Source organism: Amborella trichopoda, chromosome 8 (genome assembly GCF_054954075.1).
Source record: "Amborella trichopoda isolate Santa Cruz 75 chromosome 8, AtrichopodaSantaCruz75HAP2 v2.0, whole genome shotgun sequence".
Taxonomy (NCBI): Eukaryota; Viridiplantae; Streptophyta; class Magnoliopsida; order Amborellales; family Amborellaceae; genus Amborella; species Amborella trichopoda.
This window is the reverse complement of record NC_142343.1, coordinates 21,299,648-21,324,432: the sequence shown is the minus strand read 5'-3', so window position 1 is coordinate 21,324,432 and position 24,785 is coordinate 21,299,648. Positions and strand designations below refer to the sequence as shown.

The window sequence follows — 24,785 nt, the reverse complement described above, 5'->3', positions numbered from 1 at the left end:
CTATAGAAATAGAGTGAACCTATAAAGTAAGTAGAAAACAATGTTTTTCATTTGAAAAACTTTCCAATTGATCATCACCACCTCTCGATGTATGGATATAAAGGAAAAAGAATTTAAAATATTAAAGATAGGGCATCTTATAACAAGTTATTTGGACGGTCTATTTTTAATATTTCAAATATTCATAGATATGTTAATCTGTATAATGTTTAAAAATTTAAATTTGATAATTATTATTAACAAGGACTTTCAAGCCATTGTGAGGTTTTTCATTCCCGAACGACAGCTCTCGATAAAATTTAGACGTGCTCCTTATTTGCACAGTATAAGGTAGACACCTTGTAGACACCTTGTACAAACTGTACCCTTAGATAAACTTATTTGCACAGTATAAGGTAGACACCTTGTACAAACTGTACCCTTATATATGTTATATATATATATATATATATATATATATATATATATATATAACTACTGCTTATTTGATCTAGATCCAAAGTTTCAGAGTATTTTTTAAATTTTTTTACAAATTATATGAATATAAAATTCGGTATGTGTCATTGTCTAAATAGAGTTCACCTAAAACAAATATTAAACAAATGTTTTCGATAAAATAAAATAATTAAAACATCTTAAGATATTTTGATTATTTTATTTTATTAAAATTTTTTTTTTTTAATATATTTTTACCGGTGTGAATTTAAGAGAAGAGTGGACGCATAAAATTAAAAAAATAAAAATAAAAAAAAGTAGACGAGGGATATTGCGACATCTCAGTGTGTATTCAGAATGGCGTCCAAAGCTTGCCCTTAATTCGTAATCCAATTCTTCCATTCACGTGTGCAAACAGGCAAAGCGTCCACAGCAAGAGGAGGGATTCTGCAGTGAAGTTTAGCACGAAGCAACTCCACTATCTGCACCATGGGTGAGGAGATCCTCTTTTGTAACTTGCCAACTGGAAGGTGGATAATTTTACCTTCAACTGGTGGTTTTTGAGATTGAATGCTAAGTTTTTATCTTCAAATGGTGGTGTTTTGACCTTCCTTGTGGTTGTTGTTTTTGTTCATAGCTAGGGTCAAGGTTCACGAGCTTCGGGCCAAAAGCAAGGCAGAACTTCTGAACCAGTTGAAGGACCTCAAGGCAGAGCTTTCCTTGCTTAGGGTTGCAAAAGTCACAAGAGGGGCTCCCAACAAGCTCTCCAAGATGTAAGCCCAAGCTTCCAAATGGTTTTTGTCCTTTTCTTTTCTTATTTTGACAGCAGATTTTGGGGCAATCCCAATTGGTTGATTTGTTTTGATTTGGGGTTTCTGATTTGTACAGAAAGACTGAGGCTTTCAGTTGCTCAGGTTTTGAAGGTGATTTCGCAGAAGCAGAAGGCAGCGTTGAGGGAAGCGTACAAGAAGAAGAAGTTGCTGCCCCTCGATTTAAGGCCAAAGAAGACCCGTGCCATCAGGCGGCGCCTAACCAAGCACCAGGTACTCTCTACTCGCTCAACTTGGTTCTATCATTTGTTTTCCTTATTCTGCTTGTTTTATTTGTGTGCATAACGGATTTTTCTCAATAAAACAGTGCTCATTTCAGTTTTTTTCTTCATCTGTTTTAATTTTTGTACCACTGTTATGCTGTCTTGTCTTTTTAATTACGAGCTTCATTAAGCGTTAGCGTATCAAATGCAAATAGCAAGAAAGGGTCTGAATAGGCAAAGAAAAAGAAAAAGGTCACATCATGCATGTTTTGAGTTTGTGGTTGAGAAGGTTTTTAAGCAAACAATATGTGACTATGTGGCGCCACTCAACTGGGGTGTTTACCTTTGTTCCCAACTGTTATCCGACTTCATTTTTCTTTTTCTTTTTTTCTGATTTTTTTTGATGTCGTCGAAGAACCTCTTGAGGTGTTTACCTTTGTTCACAACTGTTATCCGATTTCATTTTTCTTTTTCTTTTTTCTGATTTTTTTTGATGTCGTCGAAGAACCTCTTTTCCCATGAGCACGGAAAACTAAGTTGATAAGGTAGTCATACTACCTTCTTTGATGAGCAGATGATGTGTTCAACTTCTCGCAAAGGAGATGCAACTTGGAAGGTTGCATCTGCTTTGGAAGGTTCAGGGGTAGATGATGTGTTCAGCTCCTTTATAGTTCCTAGTTTTTTCTGAATTAGGGAATGACCTTGGCTGAGTTTGAGCCCACTTTGAAGGGTGTCATCAGCCTACGAATCTTAAACTCACAATGCACCTAAGAAACTTGAATGTGTTTTCCGGTATCTTTGTTTTCATGGTTTTTTTACAGTCCTTTGTTTGTGTTGTCCAATTTTTTTGACAAAGATACCCTTTGTTGCCCTATCCCTTCATGTATAACTTTTTGATTTGTTGTCTCCCCTGGTAAAGATACGTCACTGTTGCTGTATACTTAATGTTCTTAAAGTTGGCTTGTGAAATTCCAATTTGGTCCTTCAATTAAAAAGGTGGACTACAGATCTTGGACAGCTACAGGGTATCATCATGTAATCTTATTGAGTCTGGATTGATGGGAATTTCTTTTCCTTGATGACACACATCCTTAGAGGATTATGTTGGTGGTCAGTGTTTTAAAACCAGGGGGGACTCGCTCTTGGACTCGTTGAGTTCTTGGAGTGAGTCAACTCTGCAAGCGAGTTTTAAAGAACGGCTAAAAAAGTACCTAAAGATTCGGGGAAAATCGGAAAAGATAGGGCAAATAAAAAGGGGAAAATCATTAAAACAATATATTATTGTAATCCTGACTTTAAAGCAACAATATAGATATGAACTTTGGCCAAAACCTATTCAGGGGGAAAAAAGGAAAAACTCGTGAATATGTGAGTTTCATTTTTTTTTTATTTGTTGAATTTAATGTTTGGATTCGATAGAGGATAGACAACTACACGTGGGTGAATTTTGAAAGAGATTGGAGCATGAACATTCATGCAAGAAAGGGTGTTGGGTTCCCTTTACCCCACCCCCATCAAAATTTGGAATGCTTAAAAGATATAAGCTATTTTATTAATGTTTGGACTCATGCGTAGGTAATCAAATTGCTTGAATAATAGGCTTGGGAAAGCATTTTAGAGAAAGAGATGAATTGGGGTGGTGCACTCCTGAGTGTTAGTTTTTTTCTTCTACCTAAGTAAGGCCTATTTTTGGAGATGAAAGATTGGGATTGTGTCTATGCTGGCGTTATTTGAAGAACAAATGTAGTTGTGGTTATCGAAAAGAAAATGAGGTCATACTCTATTCTATTCTTTATAATACGTTATAAAACCTACTGCTCTCTAATGAATAAAGCCAAATGAGGTCATATTCTGTTGTGTTCTTTTTTTTTTGAGAGATATTCTGTTGTGTTCTTTTTAATTCATTCTAAAAAGCCTATTGCCCTCTTATAAATAGGAGACGTAAAAAATTTCGTTTATGGTGGAGATCAAAGTGTCCACATCTACACGTAGATTTAGCTACAGCTGGAAATGGACATATGCCAGTGAATTAGAGAAGTAAATAGAAGTCATGTCTTATTTATGAAAGGGAGAGGAGAAGCTAGGTAAATGCTATTTGTCACATGGAAGTGATTGTTACAAGAAACATCATTGTTATAGCTCATACAATTTTTCTCCATGTATCCTTGAAATCAGTTCTTGGTCTGGCTGATTCCATCATACCTAGGTTCATTTGATTGTATTTACAGTTTAATAGTAGTCTCAGTATTTCTTTGCATTGTCATGACTTGTCTTACAATTAATGTTGTGTTCCATCATGTTTGTTCTCCATGAATAGTCATTGCCTTTGAACTGGGTCTTCTCTCTATTCTCTGTTCTCGTTAATTCATGAGTTTGGAGGGGCTTGCATGTTAAGAATATGAAATTTGATTAATGTGTTAAGAAGTTTCGATGTGATGAGCTTTCTCTTTGTTGGTGTGTTTAGAAGTTTTTGGATGATTAGGAAGAATTTTGTGGTATGTTTGGCTATGTAATTGACTTTTGCTTTTGAAATTTAATTGGGAAAAAGTTGAAATTAAAAGTTTATTTTTCTCTTAGGAGAAAAGTACTGGATTTGACGTTGTGTTTACAAGTTAAAGAAATATATTTTGTTGCTAAAGTTTCGTGTTTCCTAGTTCTACTTTTGTGTTTTTGGTTTATTATTATCATTTGCACACTTTCAGATTTGTAAGATGAAAGATTGCTTTCTTTTCCTCCTTTGTCATAGATTTGTTATATGTTTGTATGGTGCATGATTAAAAGTATGTATACTCCGTTGCCAAAGTCTTGTGTGCTTAGTTTAGTGCTTAATTGGTATGTCTCGAAGTTATTTGTTGGCTTTGTGGTCTATCTTGTTTTTAAGATATATAAATGCAGTGTCGCTTTTTTTGTTACAATATGACAGCTTGTACGACATTTTTAGTCTCTTTTTCATGTTATATACATTATTAAATTTGTTCTTTGTAAATAAATTTGTTTTGCATCAGATTCATTGAATTCACTTACATCATTATGAGTTTTCTTTTTCATTTTTTGGGTCATTGAATGTAAGGATGTCGAAACATTCACACTAAGTAGTTAAATAAGCATAACCAGCTAGGCTCTTTATGCATTTAGATAAGGTTCAAAGTACCATTCAATTGATCATCCATTCTTCTTGTTTTTGGTGAAATTTTCTTCCATGTCTTCATTATCCATGAAGTTTTATTTCATATTAGGGTTTTACAGGGGGGCTGGTTGATTAAGTGTGTAGAGTTGGGGCTATTGGAATCATCTATATGATAGAGTCTATATAAAGAGTAGGATTTCAAAAACTCGCTGAGCTAACTCAGGAATCATCCATATGAAATTTGATTAATGCTTGAATATGAGCTTGCTTGCTTGCTAGGAAAAGTGCAAAAGAGCTGCAGGTTTAATGAATTTCTTGGTTTTTAAATACAATAGAGTTCATTCCAAAATAGTTTGTGCATGAACAAGAATACATGAACACTTGTCCACTCAATATATGGCCTTATTGGTTTAATAAGCACGAGAGAATGTATTTTTGTTATCTCTCACTGCACTTCTTTTCTTCTAGGTCTCATGTGAGTTAATTTGTCTATGCAATGAACTTGCTAGTAGATATAAACCTGCATGACTAGTTTCTACAATTGTTTTTGTTTTTTTTGCTTTTTAGTTTTGTTTCACTAAACTTTCCATCTTTTGAATATTCAGGTTTTGTATGAATCATTAATTGGTGTGGGCTTGTTTTATTTTATTATTCAATCAGTCCTTGGCATTTTTATTCAAGTTTCGAAGGTTTTGAGATAGCCTAAAATGATGTATGCAATATTGGGAGAGGTTGAATGAATTGTATAAAACATATTGGAGGATTGCCTCGTGATGTTGGAGAACTTTAGCTATATATATATGTGTGTGAGTGTGAGTGTGTATGTATGAGACCATACAAACATAACATACATGATGAAGGGATAGAGCCCTATTCATCACAAATACTAATGCATTTGTATACATTTTTTAATGTCCATACCCTTCAGAGGAAACGACAGACTTTTTATTAATTATTAATTTGTGATTACTAGGGCTCCATGCCTTCATCATGTATGTTGTGTTTTGTAGGGTCTCACACATACACACTCACACACATATATATGTAGCTAAAGTCCCTCAAAATCACAAGGCAATCCTCCAATGTAATTTATACAATTTATCATTTGAAACTCGATTAAATATGCTAAGGATTGATTGAATAACAAAATAAAACAAGCCCAAACCAAAAGATGGAGTGTTAAGTGAAACTAAAAAAAGAAAGAAAAGAAACAATCATAGAATCTAGTCATGCATGTTTATATCTACTAGCAAGTTCATTACTTAGACAAATTAACTCACATGAAACCTAGAAGAAAAAGCATTGCAAGAGAGTTGCAGTAAGAGATATCAAAATTACATTATCTGATATTGAGTGGACCAGTGTTCATGTACTCTTGTCCATGCACAAACTATTTTGGCATGAACTCCGCTGTATTTAAAAAACAAGAAACTCATTAAACTTGCAGCTCTGTTGCATTTTCCTAGTAAGCAAGTGAAAATGTATATAACATGAAAAAGAGACTAAAAATGCCATACAAGCTGTCATATAATAACCGAAAACGTGACACTGCATTTATATATATGAAAAGCATTATAGACCACAAAGCCAACCACTGCAAATAACTTGGTGACATAACAATTCAGTACTAAACTAAGGACACAAGATTTTAGCACCGGAGTATACATACTTTTAATCATGCACCATACAAACATACAACAAATCTATGACAAAGGAGGAAACATCTTCTACGTTACAAATGATAATAATAAATCAAAACACAAAACTAGAACTAGGAAACACGAAGCTTTAACAACAAAATATTTATACTTAACTTGTAAAGACAATGTCAAATACAATACTTTTCTTGTAAGAGAAAAATAAACTTTTAATTTCAACTTTTTCCCACTTAAATTTCAAAAGGAAAGTCAATTACATAGCTAAATATACCACAAAAATCTTCCTAATCATCCAAATACTTCTAAACACACTAACAAAGAAAAAAGCTCATCACAACCAAACGTTTGAACACATTAATCAAATTTCATATTCTTAACATGCAAGCCCACCCAAACTCATGAATTAACCAGAACAGAGAATAGAGAGAAGACTCAGTTCAAAGGCTATGAGCCTATGACTATTTATGGACAAAGAACATGATGGAACACAACAGTAATTGCAAGACAAGTCATGACAGTGCAAAGAAATTAAACTGTAAATGAAATCAAATGAACCTAGGTGTGATTGAATTAGCCAGGCCAAGAATTGATTTCATCGATACAAGGAGAAAAATTGTATGAGCTACAACAGTGAGGCTTCTTACAATAATCACTTCGATGTGACAAATAGCATATGCTAGCTTCTCCTCTCCCTTTCATAAATAAGACATAACTTCTATTTACTTCTCTAATTCACTGGCATATGTGCATTTCCAGCTGTAGATAAATCTAGGTGGAGATGTGTACAGAGTTAAAAAGAACACAACAGAATATGACCTCGTTTGGTCTTAATCAGTAGGTTTTATAACGAATTTTAAAGAATAGAATAGAGCATGACCTCATTTAGTTTTTGACAACAACTACATTTGTTCTTCAAATAACGCCAACATAGACAATCCCAATCTTTGATCTCCAAAAATAGGCCTTACTTGGGTAGAATAAAAGACCTAACTCTCGAAAGTGCACCACCCCAATTCATCTCTTTCTCTAAAATGCTTTCTCATGCCTATTAATCAAGCAATTTAATTACCTACGCATGAATCCAAACGTTAACAAAATAGCTTATATCTTTTAAGCATTCCAAATTTTGATGCCCAAATCAACAACCAAATCCGAAAGCCTACTATGTAACTAAAGACCCGAAAACCGTGAACTATCATGGTGGATGCAAACCACCTTAACAACCCCAATTTTCCCCCAAATCAAACCACATTAGATCATGCAAAATCATGGAGAAAAAGGAGAAAAAATAGATAAATACAATGGGAATCCGTAACCTTTGAGAAAAATCTCGAATCCAAAGGGAATGGTTATGGAGCTTCACCCTTCAAAGACCATGCAAAATTAAGGAGAGATTTAGAGAGAGAAACCTCTTTTAAAACAAAAATCACAGCAAAGAATAGAGGTGTTGGAGTGAGAGAGAGTGTGGTACCTGATGAGGAGGCGCAGTCATTGAGGAGGTGGAGGAGGAGGAGGCGGAGGCGAAGGTGTGGAGTGTAGCAGCCTGAGGGTGCCGAAGAAGTGAGGATGATAGCGTGAGTAGGTTTCATGAGGAAAGAAGCCCTCTTCGAGGGTGTAACTTCTGTCGTTTTAGATAGAAGTTTTTTGTTAAGGCACGATGGCTTATGGTAGTTGAGGAGGAACTTTTGTTTGCTGTATCACATTCGTGCATCAAACACTGAAGTTGAATGAAAATGAGGAAGTTCCATCTTCCTCCCTCAAACTTTTAGTTATCAAATACGCACTAACATTCCATCAGATTATCAAACACAAACACCCAGAACTTCCTTACAATAACTTCTTTCTTCCCAGCAAAGAAGAATTTCCAGGGCAAACTATCATAGTGGATGCAAACCACCTTAAAAACCCCAATTTCCCCCCAATCAACCACATTAGATCATGCAAAATCATGGAGAAAGAGGAGAAAAAATAGATAAATACAATGGGAATCCGTAACCTCTGAGAAAAATCTCGAATCCAAAGGGAATGGTTATGGAGCTTCACCCTTCAAAGACCATGCAAAATTAAGGAGAGATTTAGAGAGAGAAACCCCTTTTAAAACAAAAATCATTGTAAAGAATAGAGGTGTTGGAGTGAGAGAGAGAGTGGTACCTGATGAGGAGCAGTCGTTGAGGAGGTGGAGGCAAAGGTGTGGAGTGCAGCGGCGTGAGGGTGTCGAAGAAGTGAGGATGATGGCGTTAGTAGGGTTCATGAGGAAAGAAGCCCTCTTCGAGGGTGTAATTTCTGTCGTTTTAGATAGAAGTTTTTTGTTAAGGGGCGATGGCTTATGGTAGTTGAGGAGGAACTTTTGTTTACTGTATCACTTTCGTGCATCAAACACTGAAGTTGAATGAAAATGAGGAAGTTCCATCTTCCTCCCTCAAAGTTTAGAACACGCACTAACATTCCATTAGATTATCAAACACGCACTAACATTCCATCAGATTATCAAACATAGACACCCAGTACTTCCTTGCAATAACTTCTTTCTTCCCAGCAAAGAAGAATTTCCCTGGAACGTTTACCTTCGAGCAATCAAACACGCCCTTAATGGTTTATTCTAAAGTTCCACTTGGCCTCTTTAATAGGTCACGTGTTAGAACCTTAAGCTTCAACTTAATGCTAAATAACAAGTATTTTGTTTTTGCATAATCAGTTAACTCTTTCAGTAATTTTTTTGTGAGTGGTATTACATGTTTTGTTTATAGACATCATTTTAGATGATGGTAGACTATACTGCCCATGTCGGCCTCCTTAATAGGTCATGAGTTACCTTGGGCTTCAACTTCATACTTATCTTAATGCTTTTTTATTCAATGAAAAAGGATGGCCATGATTGTGATTACATTTCATAAAGTCATAAACTGTACTCAAAGAAAAGAATGTAAAATTAAACTATTATATAATGATTTGATATTCTTAAGTTTTTTTATGAAGTTTCAGTTTCCTTAACCTTATTTTTTCATTAGAATATAAACTACACTCAGAGGAACACAAAAATATTAAATTATTATAAAATGATTGGATTTCTTTCTTTCCTTAGTAAAATATTGATTTTTAAAGAATTCGTCAATTATTTAAGCGTATTATATGGACTACACTCCTGACCTAGGAACCGTAGTTAAGTTCCCTTGAGGATCTCATTTTTAACCATATGGAGATTGGACCTATAGAACTAATCATTTGATCTCTAGAAGTTGGGATCGAGCTCCCAAACAAATTGGGATCTTGGGGTGTACGATGGAGATCCCAAACCTAGAGACCTTCTAGCCATCCACAATCCCTTGCTTTTGATCCGATCCCAAATCTGTCCTAATCCTGATCCCAGTAACTATGGTCCTACATCTTTGTTGAGAATGGATGGTGGATACCATTAGAGCTTGTCTATAATATACAAGACCTTAAAATGCCTTCTCGTTTTAACTTATTGGCAAGGTTAAAATATAATTTTATCGTTTTAAGTGCTTAGGCATAGTTTATTTAAAATAATTCTACAATAGAAATTTACAAATAATTGTTTAGGAATAGGAAACCTGCTATACTTGTGATGTGTATCAACAAATACAATGTCATTTTGGCCCTTTTTCAGTCTGGTGTTGTAGTGGCATGGAGAAAAGAAATTATGGCATGTTGGGCACTATAGGGTTATTGAGTGGCGTCAAATTTCGTTCTTGAACTGTATTTAATGTAAGAGTACCAACTGGGCTGGTTGACATCAAGCAATGGTATATGCTCTACTGCCACTCTCTCATTACCAACAAGTATAAGTTATTGGCTATCCAAATAGTGCTTTTTCGTTCAGTACATAATGTGGGGATGTTTTGTAGAAATCTTAGGAAGTATATTTATACTTATATTCAGAAATGCAAATGGATTATTGGTCTGCGAATTAGTACCAAGTTTATGGTAGTGTAGATGCTTCTAAGATATGATCATGATGCAGAAAGATTTTCATGGGGAAGAAAATCCGTTTATTTATTGATTGGATAATAAAGAGAAAGCCTACAAGCTATATTTTAATGGCTTTGCAATGGTTAAACGAGAAAAAGATCTCCATACCAGCTCTCTATCCAAAATTCTCTATATAGAACCCCATGTGTAATAAAAAACCTTATTTTGAGCCCAAGAAATCCTAATTATAATTAAAATGGAACCTCTAATCAAAACAAAATTCGTAACGACATTTTTACCCCTGATAAAACAAATAATTTCATAAGCACTCTAATTACTTTTTTAAACAACTCCTAAAATTATAAAAATATAAAAAAATCCTAGATCTCCTTAAAAAACTTCAAGAGAATTTAAAAAATACATCCCTAAGATTTAATAAGAAAAAATGAAAACATAAGAGACATCTTGTCCTGCATCATAATCTCTTGGTTGGAGAAAACTCATCCTCCAGTTTTGAATTAGGCTAAGAAGAATTTTGTGTTGGTCCTGCAACCTTCTTCAACCTGAGTATTGTGGTTCAAATCCTTGTACTTGTGAGTTATTGGCCGACTTGTGAGTTATTGGCCCTATCAAAACATGACGACTATGCATCGAGACTGGGGCTTTGAAATTGTTTGATATTTTTCATGAACAGTTTTGAGATACCCTCGAGGAAAGGGTTATTATATGTCAATAGTGTTTGTTTCAGCCAAATAAACTTGTTGGATTTCCCTCAATTTAGCAAAATAAACCTGTCGAAATTGCCTTAAGTTCAGTCTATTTAGCCATGGGTGCATCTTTGAGATGAGTAACAACTTCCCATATTGATTCTCCTCGAAATCTTGTTCATCATCATAGATCATATATTCTAAATGATCTTGTTCTTAATCTATGAATTAGTCGAAGATTAGTGATGAATCCCAGTTTGCAACTTGCTGATTTTGGAAACAACTTGATGGAAATAAAGATTCTCCACGGTTGGTCTCTTCCATATAACAAGACAAATTATACTCACAAGCAGCGAGAATACCTCTTTCTTGAGTCAATTTATGCTCTTCTGAATCATGAATGTCCACCTTCAAATCGAAAACCCTAGAGCGATATTCCTCATGTGTATGTCTTGTATCAATTTCCTCCTCACTAGACTCATCATGCATAGCATGGCATTGAAAAGTTTGTATTTGACGTCTTCTTGGGTGGAATGATCATTGTCTTTCCCATGAGTGATGCCTGCGAGTTGTTGTGTAAGCTGCCTAGCTTACATCCTAGATTTTCACTCTTTCATCTCTGGCATCACAAGGTAGAGCCCCCCTTCCACGTCCCCTTCTTGCTGTCATGGGTTCATCGACATCACAAACCCTAGGCAGAAAATTAGCAAACCCTTGGCTGAAATCAGCAAGTTCTAGGCTCAGTAAACCCTAGACTAAATTTGCATATTTTGGGGCTGAGATCAGCCTATCTTGGCCTATCTTGGTCTGAGTTCAGCAATCCTAGACTTGATCTAAGATTCTTGCCCTTGCTGACCACAAATCCTTGGCTTTGATACCACGTGATGTAGAAAGAATTTTGCAGGGAAGAAAATCCAATAATCAACTCCATACTCTTTTTTTGTTTTTTTTGACATATGAGCTCCATACTCAACTCCCTATCCTAAATTCTCTACGTAGACCCCCATTTATAATAAAGGTTCATACTTTAAGAGTCCTAGAAATCCTAATTCTAATTGAAATAGAAGCCCTAATTAAATCAAAATTCGCAATGATATTTTTAATTCCATAAGCACTCTAATTACTTTTCTAAGCAACTCTTGATATCCTAAAAATATAAAAAAGCCCTAGAACCCCAAAAAAAGCCTTAAAAATCCTAAAAATATGACCCTAGAAATTTCAAAAAATATATCCCTAACATTTAATAAGAAAAATTAAGAAATAAGAGGCATCTTGCCCTATCAAATACTTAGATCCATATGCTTTGCAAAGAAATTTTGTTTCTTTTTGGTGTGGCGTTCCTCATGTCTAATAGATAACTTACCGAGGGGTCCCCCAGTTTTTTTTTTTGTTCTTCTGTGATAAAAGGTGCCATTTGATAGTACTTTAAATGTACAATCTGGTTGCTTGTACAATAGGGAAGCTTACTTAGGGTTCAAAAAGTATACTGATCAAAACCACAAAAACCACAAATAAACTCCCCTCTACACTTGGGGCAGATTAGTCGCAAAAAATGGTTTGGGAAGTCACCTCTTTGGCGAGGCTATCTGCTAGTGAACTGGCCTCTCAATATTTTCAAAAATATAAACTAGCCTCTTGGTAGGTGTGCCTGAATGACATTTGAATGGATCCACAGATCTTGTAAATTTCATCAAACACGTTCTCCACAAGGCACATTGAGGACATGGTGTCACAATTTATGATGTTCTGTGAGTCTCCCTTGGCCACCACTGAGGAATCTCGGCCCCTTGGCGACCACTGAGGAACCTCGGGCCTGATTGACCAGTTTGAGTCCTTTTAGCAGGCCCTATATCTCGGCCTCATTTGATGGACCAAAGGCCCCCATGAAAAATAGAAGTATGGAAACCAATGCCCATGCCCTACCTCCTGGATTTACTGAGGGAGCACCCAGTGGGGCCCTCAAACAAGTGGGTCTTTTTTGCATTATAGAAAAATCCCTCGTCTTATTTTTTTTATTCATTTTCTTTTCTCTTTTGGTTTAGAAGGTTCAAATACTGTTCTGGACCTCTGTTTTCCTTCACCTCACTTGTGATATATACGGCATTATAATTTTTTTTGGAATATACAAGCATTATATGTGATGTGTAACATATTTTAAAGTGTATTTGGACCTTGACATCAATCATTATTTTTCCTTTTCTTTTCGCCCCCCATAGTTTTGTATTTCTGCATATGTAAATATCTCTCAAGGACAGTCATATGATCTCGCTTTTGTACAATCGTATCATATAGGCCACTGTTCTCTCTCTCTCTCTCTGCAGCAATCAATCATTTGCTTTGTTGCACTAATCTATCATTTTGCTTGAGCACCCACATATGTGGTCATGCTTCTTTATGCCGAGAAGCCGAGAATCTTGGTTCTGTTGACATTAAGTGCTATTTGTCTTGGCAGGCTTCTCTGAAGACAGAATGTGAGAAGACGCAGAAGATGTACTTTCCCATGAGGAAGTATGCAATCAACATGTAGGTCGCAGGTTCTGATTTTATCCTAGTTCTCTAGAATGGGTTTGTTTGTATATTGCCTCACTGAGATTCATAATCTGGCATCACATGGTCCCTTTTTTGGTAAATAAACTATTTTTGTCCATCTCTCCTTGAGCAATGAGATTTTGAGAAATTTTTCACCCTTTTTTCAAGTTAGAATTACCTTGGGTGGGACCTTGCTTTTAAGTGCCAACCACGCATATTCAGAGCTGATCAATAGGTTCGCCTAGGTGAATCATTCCTCTTGGACAAGTTCTTACATTGAGCTGTTAATGTAAGATAGGAATTGAGAACCACTAAGATGTATTATCGTAGATTAGTCTTGTAGTAGGGATTGAATTCCATATTGAACTCTTAAAGATCTGATTTCTTGATTAGAAGGATTTCATTAGTAGGGGTTATATTTTAACTGATTATTAAGCTTTTTTTATGTAATTTTTTAAAATTAGCCGACTCCAAATAGTTGGGATAAGACTCGGATGATGATGAAGCTTTTTTTTTTAAAAAATGTTGATAACATTGGCTAAGGTTTTACCTGGTTTCTACCTTGGTTCAGCTTTGATGGATGTTTAAGATACAGCTACACAAAAATGAGGGTCCCCTATTATTAAATTCCTTGTTTCATATTATTAACTCTTCACAATGATAGCATGGAAAAAGGATTGGACCACCGCTCTTCTTGCATTCATTACTGGTGAAGGTAGGTTGAATTCAATTTTGTTCTAATGGGTGGGTGGGATGAGGGGAGTTCCGACCCTCCCTTGATCTCCATCTCCCAACTTGGGTTGGTGTATCCCGTTGACGGTGGATGTATTCAATCTCATGAATTAATGATGTTCCACTCTGGGGCCGTCCCATGTAATTTTGCTTTGTATTCTTCTTGTAATATGGGAAATTAGGGAGGCGCTTACAACATATTTTGATGAATATGTATTTTTCTAGGGAAAATATAGAATGAGATCATTTGCCTTTACAACATATTTTGATGAATATGTATTTTTCTTGGGAAAATATAGAATGAGATCATTTGCCTTTACAACATATTTTGATGAATATGTATTTTTTTTGGGAAAATTTAGAATGAGATCATTTGCCTGTAATACAAGATGGTCACATTAATCTTGACCATTGGATGTATTATTAGGTGGCAGCAATTATTCTAGATTAAGCTAAAACTTCGAAAGAAATTTTTTCGATCTTTGTGACACATTCAAACTATGAAATTTCACATCGGATGATTGTAAGGAATTGTGATCACCTTGTATAAAAAATAGTCTTATTGCAAACATTCCCATTTCTTTTTCTGGATTGAATTCGGTGAAAATGTGTTTATGGTTTTAGAGAGAGAGAGAGAGAGGTGTCGGTGTCGGTGTCGGTGTCGTCCTCTTGGGGCTGCTTTGTACAAACTAATATTATTATGTGAGACACCTTAATATATGCTTTTTAGGGCCCACATTGTGTACTCCAATTGGATCACACTGCAAGTGTACTTGGGCAAATGATATGTATAGGAGGAATGTCTTGAAATTTTTAGGATTCAATTTAAAATCATATAATGAGTATTCTTAAGAACAATTAGATTTTGAGTTCCGTGGCACTTAGATCTAACTATTCAAAAAAAAAATTGAATGGTCTTCAATAGTATACATAGGATGCCTTTTTCTCTTTTTCATTTTGTCAAGGAGGGTTGTAACCCCAAAATGAAAGTTAGGGTCCTAGAAGGTACTGGCGATACGGTTTTATCGGAGTACTGAATCGATAATATGCTCATGTGGGTGCGGATGGCTTTGGGCTTTTTTTATTTCTAACTTTGATTGATTACCTCGATATGTCAACTGTGTACAGTGTTCTAGACGATGTACTTATGCCCCACACTTAAAATAAGTGTGGTTTTTGGATTTATAATTGAGGTAGTAGATGGAAAAAGATAGAACGAATTTCAAAGTGGTAAGGACGTTGGTTGCTATCGAATTGGTTGTCTATCCTTAAATTTCCAACTCCCTCAAATATCGATCCATCAATGGCTGTCTGCCCTGCACATGTTTCCATACTCCTTTTCCCACTGCCAACGGTATAAAAAACTCTCATGTTCCTTCATATTTGCACTGCCAGAATTTCATCTCCTCTTCTCCCTCTATCTCTCTCTCTCTCTCCAACTTGCTGTGATTCTTGACTGAAACAAAAGGCAGTTATGGAATCTCTCACCTCATTCACATCTGAGAATACCATCTTTCTTGCATCCCTCTTGGCATTGCTCGTCAATGGCCTCATCTTTTTGTGGAAACTGTACACCAGAAGAGTTAACCAGGCCTGCTATCTCCTTGACTATGCCTGCTTCAAGCCCCCGGACGACTGGATGCTTGACACTGAGCTTTGTGGCGAAATCATCAAACGGAACAAGAAGCTTGGTGTTGATGAGTGCCAATTCCTCCTCAAAATGACCGTGAGCTCGGGCATTAGCGAAGAGACTTACGCCCCACGATGCTTGAGCTTTGGAAATCCAAACAATGTTTCTCTGAATGACGGGCTCGATGAGATGGATGAGTGTTTCAAGGGATGTCTTGACACACTCTTTGCTAAAACCGGCATCTCGCCGAAGGATGTTGATATATTAGTGGTTAATGTGGCGCTGCTATGGCCGGCCCCCTCTCTGTCTGCAAGGATAGTGAACATGTACAAGATGAAGGAGGACATAATGGCCTACAATCTCTCGGGCATGGGCTGCAGTGCGAGCGTCATATCCATCAACCTGGTGGAAAACTTGTTCAAGCAGCACACTGAATCTCTGGCGGTGGTTGTGACCAGTGAGAGCATTGCAATGAATTGGTATTCTGGCCTTGACAGGTCCATGATGCTGGCCAACTGCCTCTTCCGATCTGGTTGCTGTGCCATGATGCTCAGCAATCGTAGCACAGACCGGGTTTGCTCCAAGTTCCTGCTCAAGAACCTGGTGCGTACCCACATGGGTGAGAATGACCAAGCCCACTATTGCGCATACGAGATGGAGGATGAGGATGGGTGCCCCGGAGTCAAGCTCAGCAAGCACCTCCCTAAAGCCGCAGCCCAAGCCTTTGTCAAGAACTTGAGCGTACTGGGACCCAAGATACTGCCAGTCACAGAGATAGTGCGGTATCTGGTCGCTCGGTATCTGTTGAAGCGCAGCAAAGAGACTGTGAGTGTGAACCTAAAGACCGCAGTGCAGCACTTCTGCCTCCATGCCGGGGGAACTGCCGTGATAGATGCCGTTGGGAAGAGCCTAGGGCTGACCGACTACGACCTGGAGCCATCCCGGATGACGCTCCACCGTTGGGGGAACACGTCGGCCAGTTCCCTATGGTATGTCCTCAGCTACATGGAGGCCAAGAAGAGGCTGAGGAAAGGACACAGGGTGCTCCAAATCTCATTCGGGGCTGGGTTCAAGTGCAACAGTTGTGTGTGGGAGGTGGTCCGAGACCTGGGCGACCTCAGCGTGTGGGAGGACAGTGTGCACAGGTACCCTGCAAAGACCTTAGTCAACCCTTTCTTGGAGAAGTATGGTTGGATTAATAACCCCGATCCGCAGAGGCTTGCAGAGGCCTTAAAAGATAGAGAAGAAAATTACTAGTGCTCGTAAAAATAATATATAATATAATAAATAGTACTCACCTTCTTCAAAAACAACCCAAAACAAGAACTGTAATAATCAGTTGTGATTGCTTGCTTTGCTCATTAGGAAAACAAGAAACAACCACTGTTAAGAAAAGTTATATATTGTGTATGGGGTTTAGGGTTAGGGTTAGTATGGAAAGGGAAGACTTTCTTTACAGGGAGGGAGACAAGCACCTTCCCTCCATCCCAGCAGCCCCTCCCCTTCCTTTTTACTTCTCTTTTAAGACATTATGTACTGTGCATGGGTCTCATTAGTGATTCTTGTAATGGCTGGGTGGTTATATTGGAAACCGTGTTGTTTATGATTCTTGTACGGCTTCGACAGCTTTACTTTCTCTCCTTCCATGTGCACATGCTTTCCCTTTTCTTATTTACGTACTGGCAGACCTAACCTCCTGTAAAGGAAAAAGTTTAAAACGCGGCCAGGCAATCATCATCATCATCGTATTTTCTCAATTAGGATAGGTTATTTGAATTCAGATCCGTTATTTTCTCTAGTAACGGTCATACCAATAAAACCAAGGTTATATGGAAAAAAATAATGCCTTAATTCAAGACTATAGTTTTGGTGTCGGAAAAATTTTCAAATTGATCATCTCGATTTTGATCATTTTGATTGGGAAAAAAATTTATGATTTCAAGTACTAAAAACAATGCTTATTTTTTAGTATCAATTTTCAAGTTTTTATGGATCCACAAGATCTATAACATTTTTTTAGTCACAAATTTCATATTCAGTGGTGGAATAGATTTTAGAGTCATCTTAGAGATTTCTTATGCCTAAAATATTTCTAGACAAGATTTTGAGGTTGCGCTTTACTTTTTTTTTTTATAAAAGCCTTATAGAAACTGCAACCATCTGTTTGTCAAAAAAAAAGAAAAGAAACTGCAATCATTTGAAAAAAGATGTTCAAAGATAAAATTTTCCTATATACATGGAAAGAGAGGTTACTTTTGTCATAAAAAAGAATATAAAGTTACCCAATAAAAGAATATAAAGTTTTGATATGTATAGAAAATGAATGCATTTCCTAAATTTAAAATTTTGAATACCAAAATAGGAGATTTTTGTTGTAAATTGAAGTAATAAATTCTGTTAGTCAATTTTGGTAATAGTGGAAGCGTTAACCATTTCCCACTAAATAAGGAGTGGAACCCGGTCTTTCCGTCTACCATGGTTGCCGCTATTACAATACTCTTCAGCTGGTTGATTGATAGGGATTCTAGTTTGGCGGTGTTTAAAAATTTAATGATAGGGAAATGTATTGCAGACATAACGTCCATATGAATGATGGATGCAAATGTTAAGTCCTCACAAAAAAAAAAAAAAAAGTTAAAACGAAGGTCTAAATATGTTTTTCGTAAAATTATTATTTTTTAATTTTTTTTTAAAATTGTTTATTTTTATATATTCATTAGAGATTATATATTCTTTTGAAAATTAGATCCAAAATCCATATCAAAAATGTATTTTTAAGAGGGGACTTATATTTATATAGTCCTGACACATTGAAACCGTATCCTTCATTATGAGAAAGGTATATATTATTGTTAGTGCAGAAAACCAGCTAGCTGTTTTGATTGATAAAATTGGAAATTAACATTTTTTGACTTAAAAATTTGGAAAATTAGCATGCAAATGGCCTGTTTATAGCTAAAGAGTTTTTAAGTATGAAGCAGTCCACTAAGAGCAAGGAGTCCAACATACACACACACACATATATATATATATATATGGAAAAGTTTATATAGAGCCTAGGCTCTAAACAATCAAATTTGACCCTACCTCAAAAATTTAAACTAAAAGAGGTGGTTTTCATGCCCAAATATCTTCAAACCGATCATCTCAACATCAAGATGACATAAGAAAAAAATGGATTTCAACTTTTGGAAATAGTATATTTTGTAACATATTTTTGGACCGTCAATTTTCAAGATTTCATAGATCTATCAATCTACCCTATTTCTGAAGCTTTAAACTTTATAAATAAATATGAAAATATCTATTAAGGCTATCACAAAGATTTTCAATATTGAAACCATATTTTTCGACATTATTTAAAGGTAGGTTCTGATTTGATTGTTTAGAGCCTAGGTTCTATACAAACCGCACCCATATATATATATATATATATATATATATATATATATATATATTTATATAGAGCCGAGGCTCTAAACAATCAAATCAGAGCGTACGTAAAAAATTCCAGTAGAAGAGGTTGTTTTGATGCCCACATATCCTCAAATTGATCATCTCGACATCAAGATGCATGGACATAAGAAAAAAGTGAATTTCAAGTTTTAGAAATAGTGTATTTTGTAATGCATTTTTGGACTGTCAATTTTCAAGGCTATGACAAAGATTTCTTGTATTGAAACCACATTTCTTGAGACTATTTAGAGGTAGGCTCTAATTTGAATGTTTAGAGCCTAGGCTTTATACAAACTGTACCCACACACACACACACTAACACATACAGATACACAGAGGGTGCGGTTTGTATAGAGCCCAGGATCTAAACAATCAAATTAGAGCCTACTTTCAAATAGTATCGAGAAATGTGGTTTCAATATTGGAAATCTTTGTGATAGACTTAAAATATCTTTTTATATTTATTTATAAGTTTAAAGCTTAAAAAATAGTGTAGATCGATAGATCTATGAAAACTTGAAAATCTTGAAAATTGACGGTCTAAAAATGCGTTACAAAATACACTATTTCCAAAACTTGAATTCAGTTTTTTCTTGTGTCTGCGCTTCTTGATGTCGAGATGATCAATTTGAAGATATTTGGGCATCAAAACAACCTCTTCTAGTGAAATTTTTGAGGTAGGCTCAAATTTGATTGTTTAGAGCCTCGGCTCTATATAAACTTTTACCATATATATATATATATATATATATATATAAAATAGAAAATTGAACTATTAAGTAAGAGTTTGAGAAATCTGTAGGATTAGTTCAAAGTCACTGTGACCCAAAAATCACTAAGGCCAGGAAGAGCCAAGAAAGTGTAGGGACTGTTTCCAGTTGACTCGAACTAAAATGACAAATTTCAACTACTACTAATAATACACCTCGTATTAATAATAGAGAAGAAGTTATAATCGATAATATAGATAAAAAAATCCAAAATTGGAATATACCAAAAGTACCTATAACAGATGTTTATAGTAAGGGGACTTTTGATTTCAAAAGTAGTTTTTCCATAAAAACAATTGAAAAAAGTATTTTTGTTATGGAAACTCAAGACAAATTTCAATTACTTTCAGAAAGAATGATCGAAGATCATAAAAAGAAAGATTATAAATATTTGCATATTGGATTAGTTCAAATAGCTGTCAAACCATTGACAAGAACGAGATTAAATAATTTTGTTCTACTCTGTTTAAGAGATAGCCGACACAAAAGATTCACTGATTCTTTATTAGGAGTAGTCGAATCTAGTCTATATAATGGTCCAATATACTTTAATTATTTTCCAAATTTCTCTGTAGCCTTAACCGATCCAAATCTGTTAAAAGTCCTAACTCTAAACCTAAAATCTCAAGGTTTTGATGTGAACCCTGGTTCTCAAAACCTTACATTTGTTTATAGGATCTGTTATAAAGTAATGAATACTTTATGCCCAAATGCCAGACAAATGGATTTAAAATGACAAACTATATTTTTTCAGACAAATATGGAAAAATCAAATTTAGTCATACCCAAATTAGTGGCATGGTCTCAGGTAAGACTACCAGAGTGTTGGGTTAAAGTTCCTAAAAATAAATATCAAGAACAAATAATAGAATACACTGACAGAGAAATAGAAATCTGTTTTCCATCTTCAAGAAGAACTACATTAAGGATTGATAATTCATATATTAGAGATCCTCCTAGAAGTTCAACCTCTTTAGTTCCACAATCTGAATATGAAAGAATACCCACTCATAGGAAAACTATTATTGAAAGACTCAATAGAACTCCAAACCAAGTTCAACAACCAGTCTACAGAGTAGACACTCCGGAATCTTCAGAATTAGGAGAACCGACACCTTCTGATCTTGATTTTGATATATGTGTGGTGCAGAAGGAAAAAGAATTCAAAATTGATAAATAATGGATCAAAAAGATTTTTTCTTTGAAGAAAATAGACAAATAAGAGAATAGTTCTTCAAAGAGTTTAAAGAACCTCTTCAGAATGCTTTCCATTTAAAATTTAACAGGTTCATGATAAGACATAAGGCAAATGTCAAATTCTTTAAATGGTTAAAATACATAGCTAAAGACTAAGGAATAAAAATTCTAAAATTTGAAATAAATACGGTTGAAAAATATTTTCAGACTTTTCAAACAACAAAAGGAGAGACAATTGAGTCTATTCATCCCCTTGAGACTAGCTTCCAACTTAAGGGAGAAAAGTTCGGGAAGAAAATTGAAGTTAAAGCTTCACCCTTTAAACATAATATGGCCAAGCTTGAAGGAATACCACATATTATTGATCAAAATAATTATACAAATGTTTTTCTCCAAACAATAGGAAAGCAAGCTACAAGAATAGAAAATGCAGTTAATAATTTAAAACCAACTGCAGAAGATAAAAAAATTGGTAAGCAAAAAGAGGCTGTTCTATTTAAACCTCTTCCAACTATTGAAACAAGAAAGTTTTGCTTACAAGGAATAAAGAAAAAAAAAGGCAATAGGGAATTAGTCGATGAATTGGTTAAAAGATTGGAAAAATTGAAAATCAATAAAAGAGAGAAAAGTCAGTCTTCTAAAGCCAAGGAAGGAGATATTCAAGTCCTACAAAAGGTACCTGGCCAAGAAATTTCTGATATAGAAAAAGCTTTTAAAACAGAAAGCTTAGAAGTTAATAAAATTGATTATGGGAGAAAAATTAGACCAGTATCCTAAACCAGAATGTACTATCCTAGACCAACCCCAGTAGATCTTCAAATAGAAGACCTAATTTCTACCTCGATCTCCTATTCAGGGAAATCTATAGTAAACTGGAATATAGACGGCATGGCTGAAATCAAATCTTAGATCTTATGAAACAAATGACTATGTATGCCACTGCCTGCAAGGCGAGTGGAAATCAAGACCACGAGATAGCCAAGGACATAATATGTGGATTTACAGGATGGTTAAGAGGTTGGTAGGATTTTCATATGGATGAAGAATCAAAAAATCAAATATTGAATGCCTCAAAACAGTGGCTAGTAAAGAATGAAACTGATAAAGACAATATAATCCAAGAAGGAGATGCAGTCAATACACTAATATATATAATCACCCTCCATTTCGTAGGAAGCACTGCTTTGTTGGCAGCAAGGTCTGAAGATTTGTTATCAAATCTAAGATGTCTTACACTCTCTCATTATAAATGGTATAAAGATGTATTTTTCTCAAGATTACTATCCAGAGAGGATAGTAAATCAGACCATTGGAAAGAAAAGTTTGTAGCTGGACTACCACATTTTTTTGCAGAAAAGGTAAAAACAAGGCTTAAAAATAAGCGTGGTGGAATTATTCCTTATTCTCTGTATACCCTAGGAGAACTATGCGTCGAAATCTGTGCTGAAGGTCTAGCATTATGTATAGACCTAAAGCTTCGAAGACAATTGGAAAAACAGAGAATAACGGGGAGAAAGGAGTTAGGAGATTTCTGTGAACAGTTTGATTATAATACCCTACCCCCTCCAAAACTCTTTTGTAAAGAAAAACATGAAAATTTCAGAAAGAAAAAATTTAAAAAATTAGTAGTTCTGATTCAGACTCTGATGATGAAAATAATCCAAAAGAAGAAAATTGTCAATATAATTTTTACAAGGTAGTCATTGATATGAATGGGTTAAGTATCAACACTCTTACAAAAGAAGATCTGATTATAGATCTTATCAATAAAATAATGGATCCAGAAGCTAAAAGGGAAGCCTTAGTTCAATATATCAACATGTCCAAAACTCCATCTGAAAAGGCAAGATCTTCTCTTGTTCTGACAAAAGAAAATTATAGTTTTCATGATATCCTTAGAAGAGTGCAAAACAAAACCCAGGTTGATAGAGAACCCTCAATCTCTGAATTAAAACATGAGATAAATGAGGTAAGAAACGAGTTAATAACTCTAAAAACAAAGGTTCAAATCCTAGAATTAACCCTGAAACCTCCTAAAGAAGAAATTGAAGATGAAAACATAAAATTAGAATTCGATAATCTGGTAACTGAATATGATATTCCTTTACCACCCGAAGTGGAGGATACCCTTCCTAAAACAAAGGAAGAATCTGAGACCTCTAAAGCTAATATGAATATATTGGAAAATGTGCAGAATTGCAAGTTTGTAAACCTGGTCGACAAAATAATAACCCAAAAATGGTTTACTAACATCAAAATTGTAGTACAAAAGGAGTACAATTTTCAAACTACTGCCCTAATAGATTCAAGAGCTGACCTGAATTGCATAAATGAAGGGTTAGTACCAACGAAATACGTTTGCAAAACTACCTAAATACTAAATACTGCCGATGGCAGTAAATGCTTATTACTTACAAATTATCAAATGCTGTAGTATGCAATAATGGTGCTTGTTTCAGATTCCCCTTCATAATGGTAAAAGGTTTAAGTCAACCTGTTATTCTAGGAACCCCCTTTTTAAACATGCTCTATCCAATTAAAATTGATGACACAGGGATAGAAGCTAATATTGAAGAACAGAAGGTTAAAATCCACTTTTATTGACAAGCCTAGAATCCATGAGATTAATAATATTAGGGATAAGATTTCTTCTAAAGAAAAATTTCTTTGCCATCTAAAAGAAGAAATAAAATATAAAAATATAGAAGAAAAATTACTACTTCCCGAGATACAAAATAAAATTAAATTGCTAAAAATAGATATTGAAAAGAACATATGCGTCGATATCCCTAATGCTTTCTGGGATAGAAAACAACATATTGTTGAACTTCCTTATGAAACGGATTTTCAGGAAAAACTTCCTACTAAAGCAAGGCCTATTCAAATGAACAATAGGCTAATTGAGATCTATAAAAAATAAATTAAAGAATTACTAGACAAAAAGCTTATAGGAAAAAGTTCATCACCCTGGAGTTGCTCAGCCTTTTATGTTAAAAAGGCCTCAGAAATAGAAAGAGGAGCTCCTAGGTTGGTTATAAATTATAAACTACTCAAAAAAGTTCTTAGATGGATCAGATATCCGATCCCAAATAAAAGTGGCCTTCTGGATAGACTGGCTAACGCCTGTATCATCTCAAAATTTGATCTCAAATCAGGTTACTGGCAAATCCAGATTGCTGAAAAGGACAAATACAAAACTGCTTTTAATGTCCCATTTGGACAATTTGAATGGAATGTCATGCCCTTTGTATTAAAAAATGCACAATCAGAATTTCAAAATATCATGAATGAAATTTTTAATCCATATACTAAATTTATGATTGTTTATGTTGATGATGTACTTGTTTTCTTTGAATCTATTGATCAACATTGGAAACATTTAAGTACATTTATAAAAGCAATAAAGAATGCTGACTTAATAATTTCAGCAAAAAAGATAAATCTATGCCAAACAAAAATAAGATTTATAGGACATAATATTTTTGAAGAAAGAATCATTCCCATTGATAGAGCAATAGAATTCGCATCTAAATTTTCAAATGTAATGAAAGGAAAAACTAAATTACAAAGATTCCTTGGAT

The 24,785-nt window shown here is 35.0% G+C and overlaps 1 protein-coding gene across 10 annotated transcripts; it reads left to right on the top strand.

Annotated features, from left to right (window-relative positions):
• The first annotated feature begins 859 nt into the window (after window positions 1–859).
• LOC18440504 (3-ketoacyl-CoA synthase 12) lies at window positions 860–17,389 on the top strand. Of its 10 annotated transcripts, none has more exons than XR_002282000.2 (5): window positions 860–928; window positions 1,073–1,208; window positions 1,324–1,478; window positions 3,405–3,552; window positions 13,343–13,811. XR_002282000.2 is itself a non-coding variant. In XM_088874454.1 (4 exons), the coding sequence occupies exon 4, from the start codon at window positions 15,626–15,628 to the stop codon at window positions 17,036–17,038; it is 1,413 nt and encodes a 470-aa protein (XP_088730580.1). In that variant the 5' UTR covers window positions 860–928; window positions 1,073–1,208; window positions 1,350–1,478; window positions 13,343–15,625; the 3' UTR covers window positions 17,039–17,389. The 10 variants fall into 8 exon arrangements, 8 of the variants coding, with proteins under 8 accessions (XP_088730580.1, XP_088730577.1, XP_088730583.1 ...); XR_002281999.2 differs by having other exon boundaries at window positions 860–965; window positions 1,077–1,208; XM_088874451.1 differs by lacking the exon at window positions 3,405–3,552 and having other exon boundaries at window positions 13,343–17,389.
• Window positions 17,390–24,785: the final 7,396 nt, after the last annotated feature.